This window comes from Toxorhynchites rutilus, chromosome 2 (assembly GCF_029784135.1).
Source record: "Toxorhynchites rutilus septentrionalis strain SRP chromosome 2, ASM2978413v1, whole genome shotgun sequence".
In the NCBI taxonomy this organism is placed as follows: domain Eukaryota; kingdom Metazoa; phylum Arthropoda; class Insecta; order Diptera; family Culicidae; genus Toxorhynchites; species Toxorhynchites rutilus.
In genome coordinates this window covers 291,096,750-291,123,548 of record NC_073745.1, presented here as the reverse complement: position 1 = coordinate 291,123,548, position 26,799 = coordinate 291,096,750, and the positions used below count along the sequence as shown (strand labels likewise).

At 37.5% G+C, this 26,799-nt stretch overlaps 1 protein-coding gene across 2 annotated transcripts; it reads right to left on the bottom strand.

Moving 5' to 3' along the window:
• Window positions 1–1,060: 1,060 nt before the first annotated feature.
• Window positions 1,061–25,828, bottom strand: LOC129769830 (tryptophan 5-hydroxylase 1). 2 transcript variants are annotated; one of them, XM_055772313.1, is made up of 9 exons: window positions 25,569–25,828; window positions 2,879–3,206; window positions 2,636–2,801; window positions 2,522–2,572; window positions 2,048–2,329; window positions 1,859–1,985; window positions 1,562–1,794; window positions 1,277–1,493; window positions 1,061–1,220 (listed from the first exon to the last, which is right to left on the bottom strand). In XM_055772313.1, exons 1-9 carry the CDS (start codon window positions 25,692–25,694, stop codon window positions 1,152–1,154), a joined length of 1,599 nt encoding a protein of 532 aa, XP_055628288.1. In that variant the 5' UTR covers window positions 25,695–25,828; the 3' UTR covers window positions 1,061–1,151. The 2 variants fall into 2 exon arrangements, with proteins under 2 accessions (XP_055628288.1, XP_055628289.1); XM_055772314.1 differs by having other exon boundaries at window positions 25,587–25,828.
• Window positions 25,829–26,799: the final 971 nt, after the last annotated feature.

Sequence of the window (26,799 nt, the reverse complement as noted above, 5' to 3'; positions counted from 1 at the left end):
AGAGAAGCAAGCAAAATAATAACATTACTACTTCTATGGGTAGAAGTAATATATGGGTATCATAATATTGAGATCGCGGCTACTTAAGCTATAATGATGTGACAAGTGTGAGTTTACACTTTCGAAACTCTGAATCAGCAGCCAGATAAATTCTCTAATTGCATTTTCTACTTTACCAAACAGCATGCTCGATATCATGATATCCTGAACCACAACTTCAGAAACTGTTAGTAGCAATACCTACACGATAAAAACTTGAATTGAGCACGAATTGATTGGACATCAACCCGAACATCAATCTTATAACCTTTTGAGCCAGGCTCTCGTCAAATTTTTGGAGAGAATAGAGCAAAACCACTCCATATCATTTCCAAGATCACTCTTTCATTGATTCTGCCAACTAATAAATGTCTTTTATCGGTAAACGGAGGATAATTCATAATACGCATCAACTAACACTGTGAGCAAACGCCGAATTGTGAGCAAAATGATTGCTCGTTACGTTGTGGGGGAAAACTAGTGGCTAGTAAAATCGGAACAACATACCCATTTTAATCACCAAATTGTTAACTTTTTTTTACTGTATTCACTGCTTATGTTTTAAGCAAAAAAAATTGCTGGATCAATTTCCTGTCTAATAGTATACAACATAACATATATCGCAATAACGATTTTGCGTAATATGCCTTATGTTCGACCTATATCGAAATCAAAGATGTAGGTATATAGGTATAATATGCCTTATTTTCGACCTATATCGAAATCAAAGATGTAGGTCTACGCTAAAAAAATGACATGGAATACAATTTATGATGCAGTTTTTGGGGAAAACTTATGAAAACGCCTGGGAAAACACTAGCTTTTAAGTTTTTTTCTTTTTAAAATGTCACTTTATTCCTCAAATTTGAAAGTTTTATGAATTTAATCAGTACCAAATGTTATCATCCTGAGAATGGAGACAACAATGAAGAAATATAACGTGTCAGGTAGCGTAGCCTCGGCGAACTGCTAATTGAACCAACAATCCAACCGTAATTTCTAATCAATAAAAACCAAAGCATTAATTGCTACATCAATATTGTTTTATTTCCACACGGTCAATAAATTTGAAATGAAACAACACTTTCATCTGGATCAATCTGTATGGCTGCTTATTGGTTCGGAGAAATGGCTTTTTCGGATGAGTCGGAACTTTCTGAGTTGGGACTTTTGTCGGCCATCTGAAATAGACAATAAGTAGTAGTGTTGTTGATCAGGTTCACTTCAATGCCACAACTTGTAGACTGCTGGAGAGTAATTTCCCAATAGACTCGACGTCCAAATTCTCGTCTAGAGCTGAGACCTTCTTCAGTGCTGCCGAAACGATACTCAGGTCACCTCGGAGCTCACTAACCAGAGCCGTTATTTTTTTAGCGTTACTCAGCACATCCACCGTTTGGGTGTACGGGTTGTATCGAACACCGAACGGCCGCTGGATGTTCTCGGCAAATGCCCTAAAAATGTTCATTCATTTCAATCAATTGTTCAATTATCCTGGAAAAACTAATAAAGGAGAATTCACCTCATTTTTTCCTTTGCTTCCTCGAATGAGTCCGTATAGTAGTAAGCATTTTGGTATGCCGTAATTATGCACTCTTCCTCACAAGTGACCTCCGGATCAAACCGTTTGATTTTATCAACCGAGGTGATGGCATGATTCAACTCGGCCACAGACGAGAGCAGTCCTGCCCCGAACACCTTGAAGCTTCCGTCTCGTTGGCGGCATAGTCCGAACTCAACCGTGAAGAAATATAACTAAAATGAAAAATGAATACCGTCACTAACGGTTGCTTAAAATGTTTCAACCCCATCCCCGTACCGTAGCTAGCTTGTTGATATCCTCATCGGTGGCTCCCAGCGAAGCCAAACCAATCTCCTGTGAGAACTGGGCAAAGCTCGGGTTGGCTAGCAGCGGCATGTGCCCGAGCAGTTCGTGGCAACAGTCGCTGGAAATACAAAATTTCAAATTGTAACCACTATTGAAGTATAATTCGAAATTTTAATTTACGGTTCCGGCGTGTAGAAGGGATCCGACGAATGCCGAATGTACTGCGTGCAGTGGAACACCCGGAAGGCGAGCCCCGATAGGAAATCCCTGGGCGAGAGATAGCCCGCCACCGGACGGATCTGGAAGCCGGTTTTCCGCTTGAGAAACAAGTTGATATCCTGCAGCTGGGGTAAGTTGTCCTCCCGATAGCCACAGTACTTAACCAGATCCGGCCAATTTTCCAAATACTCGGGAACTGCATGTTTGATATAAAGCTTGTGTAGTTCACGAAAAACGGTGCCCCTGAAAATGGTGCGGGGAAGATGAGAAAAGATATCATTCAATATTATAAGGAAACCAGCAAATTGAATTAGGCTGTTCTGAATATTCTCGTTAGCAAAGGATAAATTTTCTTCCATTCAACTCAATCCCATCTTGATGGGTGGGTGACCGATATTCGTTCGACGCAAGATGAACGCCTTAAACTCAATTTACCATGTCTTTATTTCTTCCGGTGTGTACTGAACTCTTGGTATTGGGCTGCCACTGAAGGTTAAAATTAGAAAGTTTAATTAAATGTTCGTGCATTGATATTGATTGTAATCTTACTGCTTGTATGAGTTAGCAATCGCCGCAAATTGCTCCCTCCTTTTGCGATAAACTGGATCTTTAAAACCGGGGTGATCGGCATCCAGTTCACTTCCATACATGAGCACATTTTGTGCGCGGTCCAGATCGGAAATTTTTCTCGGGAACCAATGCATCTCACCAAAATCTAGAGTGTATTTTAATGAGCAGCGATTCATCGACTGAGATCAACTTCGTATAACTGATTAGAATTGGCACACTCACCAAAACTTCCACAAGCGGAAAGCGGTGTCGGAGGTGGTCCATCACTGGCCACCGGTGCGGCGTAGCTCACGGAGTGCACCTCTCGTTTCAACAAACGCAGCACCTGTTCCAGCTTGTGAGCGTCACATTCGACGTCCACCAGAACATCGGCCTCTTCGCAAAGTTCGCCTGTCTTGTTCAGTTCCACGTGCAGAACGTTGATACCCAGCTCCTGGAAGACTTGCAATGCCCGAGCCAAGCCCCCAACTTGATTTTTCAGGGTGAAAATGATGGACGTCTTGTCGCCGCGCTGATCGTTGCCATTGCTGCCGTCCAAAGTTTTGCCTGGCTACAAGATGTTTTAAAAATAACATTATGTATTTAAAGGCAGTACTAGCTACAACATTTCTAAAAATTGACTTTGATTGTAATGTATTCGAATATATTTTGTTCTGTAAATACAATAATTCAAATTTTGAGCGAAGACTAATGTATTATAGTCAACCCTCCTACAACGCGACACTCTCAGAACGCGGTTTCCATATAACGCGAAGATGAAATTGCGACAGCTCTCCTATAACGCGGTACTCTTTTAGCGTGGTTTCTGTTCAACAACGTCCCATCAGCTTTTTTCGTGCACCCAATGCATGATTTTAATTGGATATATTTATATTAGGTTGGGGAAAAAGTTATCCATTATTTTCTCGTTGGCTTGCTTTAGTGATCAATATCTCGCGTATTATCGATCATACACTTTCAAGTTCAGGCCCGTAAAGGTAAAGGTAAAGGTAAAGGTGGCATTTCACACTAAAAAAATGTTGTTTTTTGTTTGTTCAATTCAGTTGTGAGTTACACGGTGTTAACAATGGAGGTCAACAAAGAGAAAAATTCGGTTCATTTTACACTTTTTATTTCATAAATGCGAAAATGCAAGCCAGGCCGATGAAATTGTGTTTGATGTTTATGGTGTCAATATTGCTACAGTAAAATACGTGCAATTTATTTTATTTCAAAAAAAAAATTTGTTTTGGAAATTTTTGTTAATATTTTTAAATTTTTTTTAAATTTTTTTTTCTGTGCAATACATTAAATTATGATCTCTAGTGTCAACAAATGGACCGTTTGAAACCAGCGATTGACCAGAAACGTTCAGAATTATCCAACAGAAGATGTGTTGTGTTCCATCAGGACAACGTAAGGCCACACAATGTGGAGACGATCTGACGTAAGTGGTAACATCCAAACCTCTCACGTAGAGATCACGAGTTCAATTCTAACTCCCGACATTCTTTCAAAAATGGAAGCAAAGGGTGTGTCACATCAAATTGCATCCCAGAAAAAACGCTGTAGAAATTTAATTTTTAGGAATTATATCTTCAGCTTTCGCTTATAATCAGATAAGAGTGTATAGATAACGTTGGCCATGCTTCACTGTCAATTTTTCGTAAATTTGGAAAAATGTCGTCGAACGAAAAAAAGCGTCGTGAATTAATCCTGTGCACTCATTTCGAGAATCCGGAGTTGTCACATCGGGACATCGGTAAGATGCTGGGAATCGTCCAATCCACGGTCAGCAGAGTACTAAAACGATACTTCGAGAACCTAACCATCGGCCGGAAGGTGAAGAACGGCAAAAATGGATGCTCCGTCAGTGAAAAAGATCACAAGCGCGTAGTTTAGCAGTTTAGACGTGATCCGAGAAGTTCAGTCCGGATGTCGCCAATAAGCTGAATTTGTCAAGTTCATTCGTCCAGCGGACCAAGCAGCGGGAGGGCCTGCGTACATACAAGGTTCAGAAGGCTCCTAACCGCGACGAAAGGCAAAACATGGTGGGGAAGACGCGAGCCCGGAAGCTGTACACCGAAATGCTGACGAAGCCGCATTGCCTGGTAATGGACGACGAAACCTACGTCAAAGCGGACTTTCGTCAGCTGCCGGGCCTGTTGTTCTTCTCCGCAGAGGACAAATTTAGCGTTCCGGAGGAGATTCGCAAGCAGAAACTATTCAAGTTTGCCAAAAAGTACATGGTGTGGCAAGCGATCTGCTCTTGCGGAAAGCGGAGCGCCCCCTTCGTGATGACCGGCACGGTAAACGGGCAGGTATACCTTAAGGAGTGCCTACAGAAGCGCTTACTACCACTATTGAAGCAGCACGAGAGCCCGACCATCTTCTGGCCGGATCTCGCTTCGTGCCACTATTCAAAGGACGCGTTGGAGTGGTACGAAGCCAACGGGGTCACCTTCGTGCCAAAGGAAATGAACCCGCCCAACGCGCTGGAGCTTCGCCCAATAGAGAAATATTGGGCGATTATGAAGCAGGCCCTCCGGAAGAACCCAAAAGTTGTCAAATCGGAGGCGGACTTCAAGAGAAAATGGATTTCTTTTAAAAAAAAACTACAACCTGACGTTCTACAGAACCTTATGGACGGGGTAAAGAGGAAGGTGCGAGCATTGGGCTCGAAGTATGAATAAAAAGAAAATGCCAGAAGTTGTTTAATAGTTTTTATTTTACTGTCTAAAATTTTCAAAAGGATCGGTCTACTGGGCGAATTTCTACAGCGTTTTTTCCGTGATGCAATTTGATGTGACACACCCTTTAATAGTGACGAACCAGCCGAAACGTGTTGAAAGTATTGTGGTTTTGAGCAAAAAAAGACCACACAATTCCGAGAGCCTGACTGGGATGTTTTCATGTATCCGCCATATAGCTCGGACCTGGCACCAAACGATTATCACCTTTTTCTCGCAATGGAAAATTGGGATCAAGAGAAGATTATAAATATCTATTGCTATGTTTTTTTCGCTATAAGGACCAAGACCTCTATGATAGGGACATTATGAACCTACCTTTAGAATGGCAACAAATTTTCCAACAAAACGGTGTATTTGACGAAAAATGTAATGTTTATTCAGAGTTTTCAAATGCATATTACGCAGAATCGTTCGTACGATATATGTTATAAGATATACCATTAGACAGCAAATTTATCCAGCATTTTTTTTGCCTGAGACGTCAACAGTGGAAATAATAAAACAAGTGTACAATTGAACAAATATAAGAGGTTCGTTAATTGGGCCGAAAAACCAATACACTTATCTAAAGTCTGCTTCATTTAATATTGGAACACAAACAATTGCGTGTAGTTCAGTCATTTATTAACGAATTCATAATTTGTTTTTCATACAAATGTAGCATTTTCTTTACTCTTTCATAAAAAAATTAAAAAATTATTCATTGCTGTTTCGAAGAAATTCTCGTACTTTTCCCGTAATACGGCACATTAGGCGGCGCACACCCTTTTCGTCCACCGTTTTGGCGATTTGATTCCACCAGTTCTTCATTTGAGTCATGTTCCTAACAAGTTTTCCCTTTGCCTTAAGCCTCCGCTTCGTGATCTCCCAGTATTTCTCTATCGGCCGGAACTGGGGGCAGTTTGGGGGGTTGAGGTCCTTCGGTATTACGCTGACCCCGTTCGTTTCGTACCATTCCATAACCGTTTTGCTGTAATGGCAGCTTGCGAGGTCCGGCCAAAACATTACTGGACGGTCGTGGGCACGAATAAACGGCAGAATCCGTTTCTGTAGGCACTCTTTTTTGTAGACTTCTGATGTCATTGTCTTGTCAGTGAGAAAGACTTTGGTTTTCTGTCCACAACTGCATATCCCCTGCCAAATCATGTACTTGCGGGCGAATTTATCCGCAAACACGAACTTAAATTTTGCAGGTACATCCCCCCGAGCCGTCGCCAAATAAAATTTTTGACCTGGGATTTGCCCAAAGTCCGCCTTCACGTAGGTCTCATCGTCCATCAGAATACATCCGTCGAACTTGGTCAGCACTTGGTCGTACAGCTTTCGAGCACGGATTCTGGCCACATTGTTCTGCTTCAGCGTCCGATTTGGCTGTTTGCTGGCTCGGAATGACCTTATTCCTTCCCGGAGACGAATTCGTCGCACCGTACTGTGAGCGGCCTGGAACTTATTAGCCAAATCGCGGTCTGAACGATTGGGATTCCTCTTGACGGCCTTGATGACTTTCCCACGCAGTTTCCGGTCGACAGTTCCACTCTGACGCTTCGAATGCGGCTTCCGAGCCGTCGTCAATGTTTCCTTGTACTGCTTGATAACACGCCATACGGTACTTCTGGGCATTTTAAGCTGTTTAGCTAGCTTAGATGCCGACAACAATGGATTTTCAAGAAAACTGTGCACAATTTTATCTCTCCGTTCGGCTTCCATGGCGGTTGTTTACAAAATGCTATCGTTTGGTGTTATGACATAAATACATGGTGAAAGGTAATGAATTTCCCGACACGTGGGTGAAAAAAGTTTCCAAATCCGTCCACTAGGAGCGCCACAATGAGCAAAAGAATTTGTTCCAATATTAAATGAAGCAGACTTTAATTTTACTTGCTAACTGGACCGCAAAACAGCAAAAGCAATAAATCGAATTCAAGATAACATCTATTATTGATACATAACTGCTTTGCATCCCAGTTAACGTACGCCCTGTTATAGATAAGTCCAGTTGAAGATAGTCCAGTTAGCGAATGAATTCTGTATATGTCGGGGTGACGAACATCATAAGCGAGTGTCTTCCGGGCTGCGGGTTGTACAGCGAAAAATGATATCAATACTAGGAGGATGGCAGCGATTATCATGCGAGAACCTATTGAGATCGGCATTACATCGAATCACAATAATGAAACGAAATGAAATATTAATGTAGAAACATTACGACTTGATTGTGATAGTCTGCAAACGAACGATTCCACAAAAAAAGCTACTGTCCTCGATAATAAGTACAAACCGTTACAAACCGTTTGACGGTTATTAGTACATATAACAAACGGCCCTTTTCAGGGCTACTGTTTAGAGTTTCAATAGAATTAAACTAACAGATTTCTGAAGAATGAAAAGAATTACATTTGAAAAAGCAACTGTTCTGAACAATTACAGTCCTACATCAAACTTCCGTCCGTGACCCTAAGCTCAGACCCTTCTTCTTTTTATTTTATTTTTTTTATAATTTCCTTCTATGATCTCTGCGGCTGCCATACAAATGAAACACAAAAATTTCTGCATTACTCGAGAATTAATCAAGCAAATGAAACCAAATAAGGCATATGGAGGTTTTAGGCAATAAATGTTTCTATGGTGGTTAGACACTCCTCCCCCTCTCTAAGGGAGGGCTACCATACAAATGAAACACAAATTTATACATTACTCGAGAATTAATCAAGAAAATAAACCCAAATTTGGCATGTGTGAGTTTAAGGGTGCAATAAATGTTTTTACAGTAGTTAGACACTCCACCCCCCTCTCTAAGGGGGAACTGTCATACAAATGAAAGACTAATTTCTGTATAACTCGAAGACTAATCAAGTAGATGGAGCCAAATTTGGCATGCGAAGGTTTTAGGGGACACGAAACGGTTCTATAGTGAATAGACACTCCTCCCCTCTCTCTTAGGGGAGGTGAGGGACTGCCATACAAATGAAGCATACATTTCTGCATAATTCAAGAACTAATCAAGCAAACGGCACGAAACGTTTCTATGATGAATACACTCCCCCACTCTCTAAGGGGGGCTGTCATAACAATGAAATACAAACTTCTGCATAACTCGAGAACTAATCAATTACAATTTGGGATGTGAGGGTTTTTTGGTATAAGAAATGTTTCTATGATGGTATGACACCCCTCCCTCCTCTGGAATGGAGAGGGGGTCCCATAAAAATGTTACACATATTTCAACCAAAAATATTCCAATCAAACATGACAATTGAAAATTTTCGGAAAAGTCTTAAGGAAAAAAGGAAAATTTGGAAAATTAAATTCCCATATGTTCTACAATTACATAGTGACAAGCGTTGTTAGTCCAACGAAATATCTTTATCTTCTTCAATCTATTCCAATAAAAATGGATTGCCGAATATGTTGATAAGAGCAAAACTTGAGGAAGGAATTGTCCGATTTAGGGCTGTCTTTTTTCTATCATATTTTCTGTATCAAACATTTATTTCATGTAACGGAGAAACATTAACACTTAACATAACAAGTGGTTGTTAAGTGGTTGAAGAATCTTGAACGGGAATTGTGTCAGAAAATAATCTGATATTATAATGAAGACAGCCCTAAATCGGACAATAGATGTACTAGGAATTTTATAGTAAAAGGTAAATTCAACGGGGTCGATTAGAAAATCAATCATTGAACAGTTCTACGATTGGACCCATGAACTTGCGCCTAGTAAAAAACGTGAATGTTTAAAGGTATTGATAACAAAAATCAAATTTTGGGCGGGACGAAGTTTGCCGGGTCAGCTAGTGGTTGAATAAAGATATAAGATTAGTGTGATTTCTTGTTGTGGTGGCTGAGAACAGACATACGATCGCAAAAGTTTAGCACACCTCGAAATTTTCACTCTCTCACAACTTGTTTGATTCATCGTCGAAAAACTGGTTAGGAAGCTTTTTAGCGCTTTCCCGAAAAGAACCGATGGAATTTGAGTGGCCTTGTAAAAGCAACTGAAGATGTTTGATACATGATTAATTTTTGTTTTCGTGGGAGTAACAAGAGGTTTTTCATGATCACTCCATGCGCAGAATAGAAACTGAGGGCCGCACTTCACGGTGAAAACGAAATAAAGTCTATATAACCTTGCATACAATTCATTTCGTTTTTATCGTGATGAGGCAATTTTTCATGATTGTTCCATGCGAAGGCAGAACTGAAACTGATGCTATTGACGAATTTACGTTAGATTTACAACCAGATGACACCACGAGTAAAATGATGATGTTTTGTTTTTTGGTCGTTCAATTTTTTAGAAAAATCAGAATTTATCTTCAATTTTCCCTGTTTCACGTATTATTTCTACTCTAAAAAGATTAGAAAATCGCCATTTTACAATGTAGTATGTATATTTTGAAGAATGGCTTGGTATAAGTGTTGTAACTTAATTTTTTTTTTTCAACTGGGTAAACGATGAGTAGCATGTGTTGCGCTGAAAATACTGCAAATCCTTCTTGTATCGGCCCTTACAATATCAATGATATAATCCAACTTAATATGATATCGATTTCATCACCATTATCCACAGTATTCATAACCTCAAAGATCATCAAAGATTTTGGTCCAATCGCGTGTTGAAATCATCGTAAATATACAACGCCCTAACTTTCTTACCATATACTGAAGACATTTGATGGTTGAAATGAATCTAAATTGAAATAAAATTAATAATCACGACCGAATCTTGTTTTTCAGTGCGTAGAATAAACAAACACCATCACTTTTGTGGTTCTGAACTCTAACTAGGTGTCACATGAGCTGATTCAGCTTTGCGTAAATTCGTCAATTGGATTGCATCACGGGAACACCAAGTCGAATGCGTAAATGCGAATATTCCTTCGCTTGGACGCATTCACACGCAAACAGTTTTTCATGACTGTTCCATGTGAAAGCAGAACAAAAACTGATGCGAGTAAAAGTACTCGCGCCTTGCATGTGTCCGCTATGGTTTCCCAAACACTAATGCAAGCGAGCAAAATAAGTCGCAGCTTGCATGTATTCGCTATGACGGTTTCTCCAGGTGCCTAGATTTTGCGTCCGTGTTCGGGAACACATTGCGATCACCAATCATCATCAATGGGCAATGATGATTTCAATAGCTTGCTTTGAAAGCAATTTTCAAGCTATTGAAACGAGTTTTTGGACCAATAAGTAACAATCACATAACTCGTTGATATTTTATCTTTCGGATGAAGTGATTATTATATCGCTTCATTCAACCGGTAAGGTGGTATTAACGTTCAAAACCTTGCACTCCAGCTCACTCTCTCGTTTTCGAAACTTTGAACTTACACCCCGGTACAGAAATGAAAGACGTCCTACGTGGAGGCAAGATGACGAATTCGACGCTTTTTGCGCAAAGCTTTTGCCCATCCAATAGATAATATGATAGAAAACACTTCAGGCTATATGAATCAGCATCAACATTAAAAAAATAATAATTCCAAGATCCAGGGCTCGCCAAAACTTAACGTCGCCAATTTGCCTCCTTCTCCCCTATTGGTATCCAAAAAATGAAAAAAAAAGCATTCTTAAACAGCCATTCCATGCCAAATCGATATAGTAGTTCTCAGATTTTCGTGAAAAGTGGTAGACTTGTTTTTATAGCAAAATATTAAACCCGTATTTTTTAAATTTTTAATTAGGGTGCCCATTTCCATTTTAGGGTGGTCCGAATTTTTTCGCAGTTTAGCTAAAAATGCCTTTGTTAAAAAACTCATAACTTTCGAACCACTCAACCGATTCAGATGGTGAACATATTAAATTAAAGCCAATTAGCAGGTCTTCTTTGGAAAAATTCTTTAGTTGCAGAAAATTTGATTCCTGTTTTCGTTATTATTGATTGTATTTCGTTTTTATAGTTTTCATGGTCTCGGGTTTTCAAGTGCACCCGTGGCCGAGTGGTTAGCGTCCCACATTATCATGCCGGGTGTTCGGGTTCGATTCCCGTTCTGGCCGGGGGATTTTTCGTCAGAGAAATTTCATTCGACTTGCACTGTGGTAACGCGTATTCTAGAGCTTGCCCCTCGGAATACATTCAAGGCGTGTTAATTGGCTTAAGAAATTTCAATTAAGTATTAATAAATGACGCTTGTAAATACATACGTTGAGACGGTAAAAGTTCCACAGGGAACGTTAACGCCATTCAAAAAGAAGATGGTCTCGGGACCAAAAGCGCCATATTTTTTATATTTTTTCTAGAAAGCTGATCCGAAAAATCTTTTTTTTCCCATTTTTTCCACTACAAAAAATCACAACTTTTGATCTACTCGACCGATTCAGATGATCAACATATCAAATTAAAGGGTTTGAAAATATATTTCATTCTGAACAAAAAATGGATTTGTTTTCATAATTATTGATTATATTTGTTTTTTATAACTTACTTCTTTTCGGGACCAAGGACGTCATATTTTTTTATATTTTATCCTGAAAGCTGAGATTTTTTCACAGACCATATCCGAATACCAGAGAGGTGTTATTTTTCGTCTATAAGTTATGATTTTTCAAAGTTAACATATTTTCAGTCTTCGTTCAATATTTTTATGCGACTAGACTGGATGTATGCGACTATAATCCAATTAATTGGCAAGCGTGTTATTTTTTCAAAAAAAGCCTAGCTAATAGTCTTTAATTTTATATGTCGATCATCTGAATCGGTCCAGTATTTTTTTTTATTCCATTTTTTTTATTTATCAGGCTCATTAGAATTTTATCTGCAACAGAGCCGGGTTTTTATCGTGTACATGTACATATGTTTATGTTTCTATAAATTGTAAATTACGCAGTAGTAGTAGTAGCCATTTAGGCGTTAGGTTTTTCTGTTCCATTACATTATGGTAAATTACACTGTAGTAGCCATTTAGGCGTAAGGGTATTCTATCTGTTCTTCCATTGTTCAGCAGGCCGGACAGCGGAGACAGTTGATATTGATCATTGTTGGGTTATTTATAGAACAGCAGCCCGATGTTTCTTGCAGAGCAAAGCAGTTGTATGGATGAATCGATCTTTGTTCCACCGTGGATCGATCTCCATAGCTGATCATGGTTGCGTGGACGTAGTTATTCTATAACAACACAAAGATGGTCAATTGAGGGCCCTGAGTTTGAACTCACGATCGATCGCTTAGTAAGCGAACGCGTAACCAAGTGGCTACGAAGACCCGCTAAATCGGTCCAGTAGTTCAAAAGTAATTAATTTTTGTAAAAGTCATTTTTGGGAAAAAGGGAAAAATGATTTTTGGACCATCGGTTAACTTTGAAAAATCATAACTCAAAAACGAAAAAAAAACACCTCTCCGGTTTCGAGATATGTTATGTGAAAAAACCTCAGCTTGCTAGAAAAAATAAAAAAATATATAGCCTTGGTCCCGAGACCATGAAAACTATAAAAAACAAATACAATCAATAATAACTAAAATAGGATTCAAGTTTTCTGTTCTTCAACTGTAGTATGTAGACCAGCTTATTGGCTTTAATTAAATATAACGATCATCTGAATCGGTCTAGTGGATAGAAAGTTATGAATTTAAAAAAAAAGTCATTTTTGACAAAATCTACAAAAATTGGACTTTTCCATGGTACCCTAATGAAAAATTAGAAAATACGGGTCTAATAGTTTGCGATAAAGAACAAATCTACAACTTTTGACAAAAATCTGAGAACCGCTATATCGGTTTGGCATGGAATGGCTGTAAATATACCTTAAACAATTTTTTTTTCTTTCTTTTTTAAATAGATTTTCAGCCGAAGGCTGGTTCATCTCTAAGCCTTAAACAATCACCAAAGTGTCCCAACACCCAACAATTCCAGCATCCGAAAAAATCCATTATTTCTCATGAACATGAATCTCTATTTTTTCCAAACTTTAAAAAATCGGCTTAAATACGGCTGAACGTATTCATTTGAACATTTGAACTTACTACAGTATTTGCAAAATTACTGATAATTTTCTCAAACACTACAAACAAACCTGGTTTAGACACTCTTTTGAAATCGATTCGAAAAATTTAAAGAATTTTTTATCCGTACAACAATAAATTAACTTTGTACATAATTTATTGGGGTTTTCAAAACTGCTTTTCGATCATTACTTGTTGAATTATTCACCATCAAATCTTGATGTAAATTTCCGTCTGCAGAAAATAAGGTTCTCATTGTATTCGAGTAATTTTTAGGGTATTTTGTGTTATGTAAGTGTTTTACCATTACTTCTCTTACAGTTTATCGAATCAGCGGAGGAGTTTTCTCATTTTTACTTCAGAAATGTTAATGTAAAAAGTCGGGTAAGATGCACGCTCTGACACTTTGGTTATCTCTTTCTTTTTTGTTTTTAACAGATGCCAATTAACTACGTTTGCAAGGGCAACCAGATATCATGGACGAATCAGCAGAGCGGTTTTAAAACGTAGTCCGAATTTGTCATTGCGAATGCCGGAAGATATATAAAAATTATGCCGGAAGATATTATATAAAAAAATGAGAAAAATTACCAGCCCTTCTAGGTGATTTTAGTATAGCCTTTTTGTTCGATCATTTTAAGGTCTATTTGAAACCCTCCAAAACTTATTGAGTACATAAACTTGAAATTTCAATTAGTACAGAGTCAGTACCTTTCCCGCCAAATGTCCGTCTTTCCCGACTCAATATTATTTTTTCAAAGATGCCGGACACATTCATTTGGAAAAAATTCTGCCTCAAACACAAATTTTATTATGAAAAGAGACCTAGACTATCAATTTGTGGTGAGATAGCTCTATATTTTTGAGAAATTCACGAAAAAATCAACGTTTACTTAAAGCGTCCGTCTTTACCACCATCTCCTACGTAAAATATTCTAATGGAATGTATACCACATCAACTTGCGTTGAAATTTCACGAAGTTACAGCACTTAAAATTGTCGACTTCACACTCTGTTCCTCTAATTTTTTTAGCGCCGTGTGTTTTTAGCCATTTTAACTATACACCGAAAATTTGAAATTTTAACTGTCACTGGCCCTAATGTCAATTTTACACATGATCTGTCATTTAGCTTGTTTACAGAGTCATTAAGAACTATTTACCTTTTTTTTTTGCTCGGCGATTTTTGATATGGAGAATTCTATTGGTCAAAGATATTGTGTAAAATTTTTAGATGCAAACAAAACTTCTTATGTCGAAACATCCGAAATGTTGCAGAATACATTTGGTGACTCAACTATGTTGATAACACGGGTGCATGAGTGGTATGAGGCATTCAAAGACGACCGAGAAGAGATGAACGATTTGCCACGTCAAGGGAGACCATCCACCTCTTCAACTGATGAAAGCATCGACAAATTAAAAGGAATAGTGCTCGAGAATCGTCATATATGTTTGAAAGAACTGGCCTGAGAATTAAATATCTTCCACGAGACAGTTCATCATATTTCGGTTGATGTTTCGTGCATGAGAAAAGCCGCAGCACGACTAGTGCCAAAGGAGCTCTACTTTCTTCAAAGTGCCTGAAGACATGCTGGAATGATCAAATTCTGATCCCACGTTCAACCAACTCATAATTACTGGCAACGAGACATGAGTGTGACTTCTTCTTATTTACGAAACTCAAATTACCATTTCGTGGAACCTGTTTCGAACGCATTGAACACATAAGAACAAATTCGTTGCGTGGAATGAAGGCAATTCTAGAATACAGCTACAAAAAGTGTGTTGCTTTAGAAGGGGTCTATTTTTAAGGCATTAATATGAATATAGATGATAAATAAAGCATTTCCTTTAAAAACACAAATTCCCGGTATGACACTATGTAAAACATTTTTGTGTGGGAATGAAGTGTAATGAAATTACACTGACAAAAAAAAGTCAGTTCCCTCAAAAATGTGTTATCTACAATCTGAAAAAAAAATGTGAATACAATAACCAACAAGTCATCCATACATCAGAAGAAGTAAGCTTCTACACTGCGTTTCATAACTATACCACTCCATTTTTCTGAGTTTCCAGAGGTAAGTAAGAAGTCGGTTGAATTGAAATCATTTATAAGTCTGTGGAGGCGATCTGGCGTAGTGGTAACATCCATGCCTCTCACGCTAAAGGTCACGAGTTCAATTCTCACTCCCGACATTCTTCCAAAAATGGAAGTAAAAAGTGACGAACCAGCCAAATGAGTTGAAAATCACTATAGTATAATACAGATAAAAAAAATTATAAGTCTGGCCATTTTAACTTTTTTGGTGTGTTCAGGCACGAAACGTTCAAAAAACTTCAATTCCAGTGTTTTGGCTATCTGAACCAGGCCTTTTTGATAAAATTCTCCCCAAACCATAAAAATCCCATCTCCAAAGCTGCGGGTCTAAAAGCTAACGTGGAAGCTAATCCCATCGGTTTCACTATTTCAGGAGAACTTCTATGGTAAAAAGAAATTCAACTTCGATAGAATTTCTTCATACTGGAAGGGCTTACGGAATGTGTCATGTAATTTCAAAATTCAAAAAGGCCTGGTTCAGGTAGCTTTTCATCACAAATGCACAGTCAGAAGTGCAATGAAGTACTTCAGAATCATTTACTTCTGTTTTTCCATAAAACATATCGTGAAAATTGGGAAATTTGGCATCAATTAAAAAAAAAACCGGAAAGTCATGGAATGGTTTATTGAATAGGGGCTTCAAATTCTAGACTGGTCAGCTTGTTAAACAGGTCAAAACTCTATCAAGAACTTATGAGGAGTGATCGTACGAATAGTAGAAGCAGCTTACAAGCAGTACGAGTGAGAGCTGAAACGAGTAGTATCGTTTGCGTAGAAAGAGATACACACTACAACATGGGGCAGCTTGGTCAAAACCACCCCGAACTGATTGAGAACTAAAGATGACCTACAAATTATAAACTTATTGTAATTCATGTGAAATTGACGTTAATTTTGTAAAGAAGTGAGAGTTTTTCCATCTGGTTCTATAGTTATGAAACACTGGAATTTTATTTTTCGAATGTTTCGCGCCTGAACACGACAATAAAGTTCAAATGGCCAGTCTTATAATTGAAGATAATTATTGTATTCTACAATATATACTTCAACTCAAACGACTGCCTACATATCTCTGGAAACTCAGAAAAATGGTGTGGTTCTATAGTTATGGAACGCAGTGTATAAGAAAAAGGTTTTTCTAACAATATTTTTTCATGTTTTCTTTGAAAAATTACTAGTATTGTTTACCTTTCAACATTGTTAGGTGTAAATTCTCGCGACAGAAATTTTGGACTTAACAGTAAAATAGATTAGAATTCGAAGTACGTTCACTGCATATAAACATAACGAGAGTTACATTTATTTTATTAATTCTTATTTTCTTAACCGTGGAAACTAGGTAAAAAATCGACTTAAGCTTCGGAGAACATAATCCTTACATGAGGAAGAAAACATATTTACCTTTTATAAAATAATAACTATTGAAACAGTTGAAAAAATTGGTTACAATATACAGGGTGGGCCATTTAAAGTGGAAGCATCTGGCAACCCCATAACTTTTGACAGAGATGTCAGATTAACAAATGTCATACCGCGTTGGAAGCGTCATTTCAGTACAATTTTAACCATGGAACAATACACACCTAAACAACGCGCTGAAATTGTTCAGCTGTACATTCAAAATAACTTCTCAATTGTGTTAACTAAACGTGCGTGGAAAAATAAAAATAAAATTAAAACATCGCCTGGAAAACAACACTATACGTCGATTATATGCCAAATTTATATCGTCTGGTAGTGTTGGTAATGCCAGTCATCTGTCCAGACAACGATCAAGACGTTTCGACGAGAATATTGATGCCGTTCGAGCCAGTGTTGCAGAGACTCCATCGACATCAGGTCGCCATCGTTCGCAAGAGTGAGGCATCGCTCGAACCACTTTCCGACGCATAATTCGTGTTGATTTGAAAATGTTTCCGTATAAAATTCAAATGGCTCAACAACTTAACCCATCTGACTTACCACGTCGACTTGATTTTGCGAAATGGACCATCGAAATGGCCAAAAATGAACGTGGCTTTTGGCGTGGCGATTATGACTAGCCACCGAGATCACCTGATTTGACGCCTCCTGACTTTTTTATGGGGATATTTAAAATCCAAGGTATACACTGGTAAACCAAGGACCCTGGCTGCGCTGAAAGACAATGTCCGACAAGAAATTGCTGCCATATCGGCCGAAACATTGGGCAAAGTGATGGAAAATGCCGAAAAAAGGGCACATTTTGCGGTCAAGGCCAGAGGCGGTCATTTACGAGATATCATAATCAAAAAGTAGTTAGAACAAATCTCCTTGGACCAAAATAAATGAATTTCAAAAAAAAAACAGGAAGTGGGTTATATCTATGGTATAACCGCAAGGGTGACGTAGGACTATCGTTGATTTAGAGATCATTTGTATGAAGTTGAATCTGAATTCATTCTGAATGAATGAATATTTGGAGAACTTCGAAAACGAGAGCGTTACGTTGGAGGCACAAGGTTTTATGCATCCAATATTGGATACGGAAATATCCTACTGATGGGGAAGAATAATCTTCAGAAGCTATCCTGTTGATTGCGATTGATTGAAAAACCACAAAACCAAATGTATTTGGTCACAGTGTTACATGGATAGAAAACATTCAATTAAACTCTTTCACATGAATATATTTTGAAAATTCCCAAAGGAACTGGCAGATTATTTTCCAGCAATGATTAGATCTTTCCGGAACTTTCTCGATGCTGAATGGCATCCTAACGGAAAGAGTTCTGCGCGTGTATGTGTCGATCCTTCGCCGTCCACCTCCTCCAGCACGTTAGGCAACGATGTTGTCTTGTCGATGTCCTCACGAAAAATGAATGTGTCTCACCACCAGAATATCGCTTAAGTATGCTTTTTGTGTGTGATTGAATCGAGAGAAGGTGTGGTTTACGATGGCAATTTGGAAGGCAAACTAGAGGGGAATGAACTCTCTGAGCTCGGAACTTTCGGCGACTGAGCAATAATCGATTGCGGGCGCATACAATATTGGATACGTAAATATCCTACTGATGGGGAAGAATAATCTTCTGAAGCTATCCTGTTAATTGCGATTGATTGAAAAACCACAAAACCAAATGTATTTGGTCACAGTGTTACATGGATAGAAAACATTCAATTAAACTCTTTCACATGAATATATTTTGAAAATTCCCAGAGGAACTGGCAGATTATTTTCAGTAACGATTAGTTATTTCCACATTTTCCTCGATACTGGAAGCCCACCAGTGGTTAATGCCAACTCGATAACCACCTGTTAATAGCACTTGATTGAAACATATTTGGTCACAGTGTAACATGGATAGAAAACATTCAATTAAACTCTTTCACATGAATATATTTTGAAAATTCCCAAAGGAACTGGCAGATTATTTTCAGTAACGATTAGATATTTCCACATTTTCCTCGATACTGGAAGCCCACCACTGGTTTATGCCAACTCGATAACCACCTGTTAATAGCCGCGCGTGTATGTGTGTGTAGCGATGTCTTCCCAGGGAACCGTTTGTGGCATCACTCTCCTCCTGATAGATTCCCTTCTGGCCTAGGGTGCACAAACAGGCTCTTGGTGATACCGTTCATCCGCGCTTTCATGATAAATAAAGAGCTTCACCGCAATAGCGACAACATGCTCCAATCGCTGTTCAATTAGAACTGAGTAGATTTCCGAGCGCCGCTCGCTTATATACCGATTGGTGATTTCAATAGCCTGTTTTGAAAGCAATTTTAAGACTATTGAAACAAGTTTTTGGATCAAAAAGTAACAAGTATACATTTTATCTTTCGAATGAAGTGTTTATCATACCATTTCGTTCAGTTGTTTAGGAGCTATTAACGCTCAAAATCTCGGTCTCCGGCGTAACGCTTTCGTTTTCGAAACTTTGATTTTACACCCCGGTATAGAAATGAAAGACGTAGTCCTACGTCAAAAATTTAAAATTCCACTTCTTTACTTTGCTATTGCAAAAACAAATCCTTCCACTTTAAATGGCCCACTTTGTAGTTAACCCCAAAAACACTTCACTTCATTGCACATTTAGTTATGCAAAAATCAAAACAATATTTCTAGTGCAGTGATACCTATCAAATACCGATTTACAATATTTGTAGTGCAGCGAAAAAACCTGTTTTGTTTTTATATAGAGTTTCAAAGGAAAAAATAAAAATTTGAATTTTTCATCAAATACACCATTTTTTTTATTGAAAAAACTACATGGTCCTAAATAGTACGTTTACAGTGAAAAACTTTTCAACTTGTTGCATTTCCAACGAATTTAAACAGAATTTTCTGTCGGCGCTCTAAAATCGTTGTTTTGACATTTTTTGTATCCCAAATTAATATCGTACATTTTTAGCAGCCCAAAAAAAGTCACAGGAAGGGTTGTGTCTGAGACACGACCGCATAGTTGACGTTGACGTAGGTTTGCAACCGAGTGATGATGACAGAAGAATAGTAGTTAGTCATTGGATGGTGCGTATCAGATAGAAGATGCCGAAGTGGAATGAGATATGATGAAAACCGATCTCAATACCGAACACGATTATTGATTTTCTCATCATGTTATTTCAACATGTTACTTCAATATGGAGAAAACATTTTGGAAATGGAAAAGGTAATTATATTTTATAGTTTTTGCTTTCTGAGTGATCATTAAACTCAATGCGAATTTTAATTGAACTAACAACACCTAATACCATATGTACATCATATGGGAAATCACTTTTTTCGAATATTTCTTTACTTTTCCAATCTTTCTCGTCGTATGAACTTTTCTTTGGGTGAAAATGAACACAACAAAACAGACAGTTTAAACTGAACGATCCGTTCTCGAGCGGGAACACACCTTGGTTTTTATTTATGAAAATTGAAATAAATCGTGTCATATCAAGTCATTTCAACACAACTGCAACCATATACAATTTTACACTTACACTCCTGCAAAATTTTTCACAATACACGGTCGGCCATCGATATGAAATATCAGGAAGCAACCAACCTTTGAAGTTTAAATTTTATTTGCTACAATTAATTGTATCACTCACCTCACTCGCAATATGAAAATGCCCCCGACTTGAATATATTTGCAATGCCGATTTCCCCCGGGCACCTTGGTTTTGATGTCTCTGTTAGGGAGCACATTTCGGTAGGAACAAAAGCTCCCCCTACTTTCATGTATTTGCAATGTCGATTTCCCCCAGGCAGCTTGGTTTTGATGTCTCTGTTAGGGAACCACATGTGTTAGGATAGAAGTTGAATTTTTTCAATTGTTCGATAGTAAGTTTCATGATATATATTATTATATTCAATATAAAAAATTGTTATGGAGTGTCGAAATCGATTGATGCAAAAATTTGATCAATCCATCATGAACTGACTGAGCGATAAGCGTTTGAAATTGGACAATTTTCACGATATGCTTCGATTTTCAATTTGTACCCCAATATGTTCCCGAAAGATTTTGGCTAAATAAAATATTAAAATAATATTCCGAGTGCAGCGAAAAGAATATTTTTTGTTGGTTGCAATATAGTTGCCAGTACCCGTTAAAGGGTTGAAATAGTTGAAAAAAATTGGTGGCAATATAACTGCGGCTGCCCGTTAACCCCAAAAACACTGTTTGCCGCTTCCTTGTAAATTCACTTTATTGCGCCTTCAGTTATGCAAGAACAAGACAATATTTTTAGTGCAGCAAAAAAAAAAGTTTTTTATACAGAGTTACAAAGAAAAAAAAATAGAATTTGAATTTTTCATCAAATATACCACTTATTTTATTGAAAAAACTGCATGATCATTACATCCTAAATAGTTCTTTTACAGTGAAAAAATTGAAACTTGTTGTATTTTCAACGAATTTAAAAAGAATTGTCTGACGGCGCTCTAAAATCGTGCCTTTTTTACATAAAAATGACTCCCAAATTAATATCGTACATTTTAAGAAGCCAAAAAAAAATTGTGGTATTGCCAGATACCCTAAGAAGTTTTTGATTATGTAAAATATTAAAATAATATTTCAAGTACAGCAAAAAAAAAAGTCACAGGAGGGTTATGTCCGAGACACGACCGCATAGTTGACGTAGGATTCCGTTAGGCTATCTGTTGATTTAGAATATGTTTGAAGAATTACATCGTTAAACTCTTTGATAATGTTTTGGTTTTAATGTCTCTGTTAGGAAACACATTTCGGTGGGAGCAAAAGTTCCTCCTACTTAGTGATCCCCGATAATCGTTCGATCATTCGATTAATCGAATACTTCCTAGACTATTAATCGAACAAATACTGCGCAACCAATAATCGAAGCGAACGAATAATTTACGTCGATTAATCGATCCAAACCCGGAGAGAAAAAAAACGTACGGCCGCTGCAGTTTTATCCTGAAAATCAATCATTATCTTTGATGCTCCCCTAAGTTCGTAAACGATGCTCAATGGCGTCAACGCGAATTAAGCTTCGTTTACGACTTTAGGGGAGCGTAAAAGATAATAATTGATTTTCAGGCGGAATGAACACTCTTTTGGTTCCATATGGCTTCCTAGCAAATGAGAAATATTAGTCTAACTAATTATTTCTCTCAGTGTGACGATTAATCGATTAATCGATTATTTGGGGCGATTAATCGTATCGAATAACAAACTGCTGAATACTATTCGATGAGCTGATGAACGATTAATTTGAAAAATCGGGGATCACTACTCCTACTTTTATGTAATTACAATACCGATTTCCCCCAGACAGTTTGATTTCGATGTCTCTTTTAGAGAACACATTCCGGTGGGAGTAAAAGTTCCCCCTACTTTCATGTATTTGCAATGCCGATTTCCCCCAGGCAGCTTGGTTTTGATATATCTGTTAGGGATCCGCCGCATGTGTCGTTAATTTCGACCAATCAGAAGTGGGTACTTCCGTTAGGATAGGGGTTGAAATTTTTCAGTTGTTCGATAGTTATTTTCATGACATATATTATTTTCTTCAATATAAAAAATTATGTTATGAAGTGCCGAAATCGCAAAAATTTCATCAATCCATCATGAAATGACTGAGCAATAAGCATTTGAAATTGGACAATTTTCACGATGTGCTCGATTTTCGATTTTCAATTTGTACCCCAATATGTTTCCGAAAGACGTAATCCTACGTTAAAATATTTTTCGTGAGTGGCAATATAGCTGCCACGGTCTTGAAAAGGTTAACCCCAAAAACACTGTTTGCCGCTGCCTTGTAAAATCACTTTATTGCGCCTTTGGTTATGCACAAATCAAAACGATATTTGTAGTGCATCTAAAAAAAAGTTTTTTCGAATAGACCAACAAAGGAGTATTTCTGACTGGCACCTATCTCGCTTTAACTTTCAGTCTACTCCTTCATCAATAAGCAGTAGATAAGCTTGAAGTGTAGCTTAATAAAGTGGTATACCACAATAGTTCAAACGCAGTGGTTCACACCCAATACGGGAAAAAACAAAGAAAAAAGAAAATTTGAATTTTTCATCAAACACACCATTGATTTTACTGAAAAAGCTGCATAATCTAACACAGTAGAACCAAAATAGAACTATTACAACGAAAAACTTATCGACTGCATTTTCAACGAATTTAAACAGAATTTCCCATCGGCGCTCTAAAATCGCGGGTTTTCTACATAAAAATACATAAAACAAAACATAAAAATTATTGCCAAATTAATATCGTACATTTTTGACAGCCCTAAAAACGTTGGAGTATTGCCAAATACCTTTAAAAGTCTTTGGTGCAGCGAGAAAAACATTTTTTGGGGTGCAGTATAGTTGCCACGGCCTTATAAAGAGTTATCGTACAAATACTGTCGGTATATTTCCGACTTCTGTCACCTGTTCATCTAATCTGCTGACAATCCGCTGTTCCTGAGCTGTGATAGCGAATACTCGATGATAGCAATAATGAAAAAAAAGTGTTCTCCAGAGAAATGTAAAATTGTGAGTTATTGCTCAACGTGACACAGACACGTTCCCTCGAGATGCTCAGAATTATTTCGGCACGAACAGATATGTTCTGCTAACATTTTTATACCTGAAAACATCACAAGAACACGTTAATCGCTAGAATTTACACACAAAAATGTTATACACTGAAACATGTGAGTGAGAGTCTCCTAGAGTCTGATAGAAAATTGGCGTCTCTGACAAAATTGCATATTTAGAAATTATCTAAAACTTTGCCGAGTACAGTATATTGCTATCTTGACTTTAAACAAAATTTGGATTAGTTGTAATGAAAAAAAAACCGTTGAAAACATGAGAAAGGTGTTGTTAGAAAAACTTTTTCCCTGTTGAAGTACCCATTTCGATGTATGGATACCTAAAATAGTTATCGCGACATTTGTTGTATTGTATACCATTAGAAAAGAAATTTATCCAGATTTTTTTTTTTGCTTAATGCATGAACAGCGAATATGGTAAAAAAGTTAACAATTTGACAATTAAAATGGGTGTTTTTTTTTTCGATTTTTCTAGCCTCGTTTTCCCCCACAACTCAACGAGCAATCTTTTTGCCTACAATTCGGCGTTAACTCACAAAAAGATGCGTTTTATGAATTATTGTCAATTTGTCGATAATAGGCAATTATCAGTTGTTAGAATCAATGGTTGGATGATCCAGGGATGATCTTGAAAATGATATTGGATGATTTCACTCTATACTCCCCAAAGATTTGACGAGAGCCTGACTCAAAAGGTTGAACGTTGATAGAGATTTTATTAGATTGAAGTTCAGGTTGTTGTCCAATCAATTCGTACTCGTGTAGGTCTTGCTACTATGAATTTATGGAATTATGGTCCAGAATGTATTTATATTGAGCATGTTGTTTGGTTATGTAAAAAATGCAATTAATAAATTTAACTGGCTGCTGATTTATAAGTTCATACCCTTTCGAACTTCTATATCAGCAGCCGGTATCATTCATATTTTTAGGGCTTCCATGTATCAAAAAAGAAAAAAATACAGATTTTCAACAACAAAAAAACTCAATTCGAATTGCATTTGAACACAATCACAGTCCTATGTCAAGTTCCCGTCCGTGCCCCTAGGCCCAGACTCATCAACTTTTTATAAATTTTGAGAAAATACATTTTGATAAAAATGCGTTAAAATTTTTGAAATAATTTTTTAGGGTATTTATTTTTTGAAAAATTCTTATATATTTTGAGTTAATTTTTTTTTGCTTTGGCAAAATAAAAAACATTTTTTGCATCAATTTTGGTAGTTTTTTTAGAAAATGTTGAAAATATTTCAACAAGTACTCGTGTTAGCAGGGAAACTAATTTTCATTACATTATCAATAATTCAATTTACTAATAGTCTAATGTATCCAAATATATAAATAATTTATAACGATGTTATACCGTTTAAAAATTTGCCTTAAAAATTTAGTGTCACGCTTCATTCCTCTATATCTTTGTCAATTGTGTATCACAAATATCGTGCTCCACTACAGGTTGTCATAAACTAAAGTTGGGAATAGCGGTTTTTTCTGGACAAGTCGTCGAAATTCCACTACCACGATACTGTTCCGAAATCGAAAATAATTTCGAATCGAATATGCTGATGTGTCGAAGTTCATAAGCGGATTAGAAAAGTTCAATAGACACTTATGGATCCTTCTTCTTCTGTAGGAGCATTGAACCACTGCGACCAGTAGTTTGATTTATTGTGGTGTACTGTCGGTTCACCTCGTCTTTAATGTTAACTTTTTGAAGAATTTTTCGACCGAATTTTGAGATGAATCTTCCAGTATACTGACGCCTATTTTAATAATAGTTGCATCCGAGCGATTTTTTTTTTCGATATACGAATATTTTGGGAGCAATGTTGACGGTACACTTTATTCTTTTCGTTCTGTATTTTGTTAATCACCAAGATTAATTTGACACTTTATCTGGTGTCATTTTTTTATATTGTATTTGATTTGAAATTAAACCGGTTTCACTGATTTTTCTTAAATTTTCACTATCGAAAAAATCGATTTCCTAAAGTATCCATAAACCAATGTATTAGGATTGTCTTCGTTTTACAACCATTGAGTCTAGTATCACGTACGAATGTTTATCATCATTCAGTTTTGTGTTGTCTAAACCTACATCCTTTGTAATATTTACAGTAAATTCCTTTCGTTTGTGCAGTGGGCTGCCTTCCTTGACGGCCCATTCCTGATCACCGCTATGATACAGCCATAATCCAAGAAATCCTTTTCCAGATCCACTCATCGTTCAAAACACTTCAAAACACAACTGCTTTCAATCGACACACTTCCAGAGTAACAGTCACCGTCAGAAAGCAAGACACCAACCCGGTGGTCTAAGTTCTCACAAACAATTCTCGAATCCGACACGCACAACAAGTGGAAATCAACTGTTGAACCTCGGCAGAATTTTCCGGCCTTTTATACCTTTCGGATTTTCTGGCTCGTCACCGTTCACGTATCCTTTCCCCCCGCCAACCAACCAGTTCCCCCAACTTCTTCCCCTCTCCATCATACCTAGAGTGGGAGAAAAGTTCATTCTGAAAGGATCCAACCAGCATCATCAACGCCACTGGATGGAGCGACGCTATCTTCGTCCTTTACGGCAAACGCCGACCGTTCTTGAAAGCAACAGCAGCAGAAAAAGAAGACAACGATTGCTCTTCCCAATCTCAATTGGCTGAATCACGATAAAGTCAGGAATAATCTAAACTTTATTGCCAGGACAGGATTTTATGCTGGATGAGCACACATCGCCTCTGTTCGGTGTGCACACGTTATTACCGGTGCGGACAGTTACGTCACGCAACTGTTGTTCGGTTGATTTGGAAGATGCATTAGTGATTATTTGAGAGCGATTTAATCAAACCACACTTTATGTGATTAATGGACTTTTCTGATCTGCGGGAAATGTATAACAGTAAACACTGTTTATATCACTATTTGTGCGGTTGCTGCTTGTGGCGCCTTGAGAATATCGCTTCGAAGGATGAATAGTGATACAAGCCAGACAATTGATGTCTAGCGAGCGCAAGAGGTTTCTCTTCTTGTATTACAATCTTGAAGAAAATGTTTGATTCTACAAACTTTGGTTGGGTTAAGCTGATTGTAAAATTTGGGCGTTCAAATTATTCAATATCGAACCAGCGTACTGGTAGAATATCTTTTTTTATTTTCCCTGCGATTTCATTTAAAAAAATATCGTAATGCCTCAGGTTACGAACACATAATCATTCATTATATTCAATATCACCACAAAACTAAAACATCATTGGCGTTAGTCTTCCGAAAAAGTATTTCTCGCGTAACTTTAGAAAAGGACTTATCTACATTGATCCATTCTCTTCGGC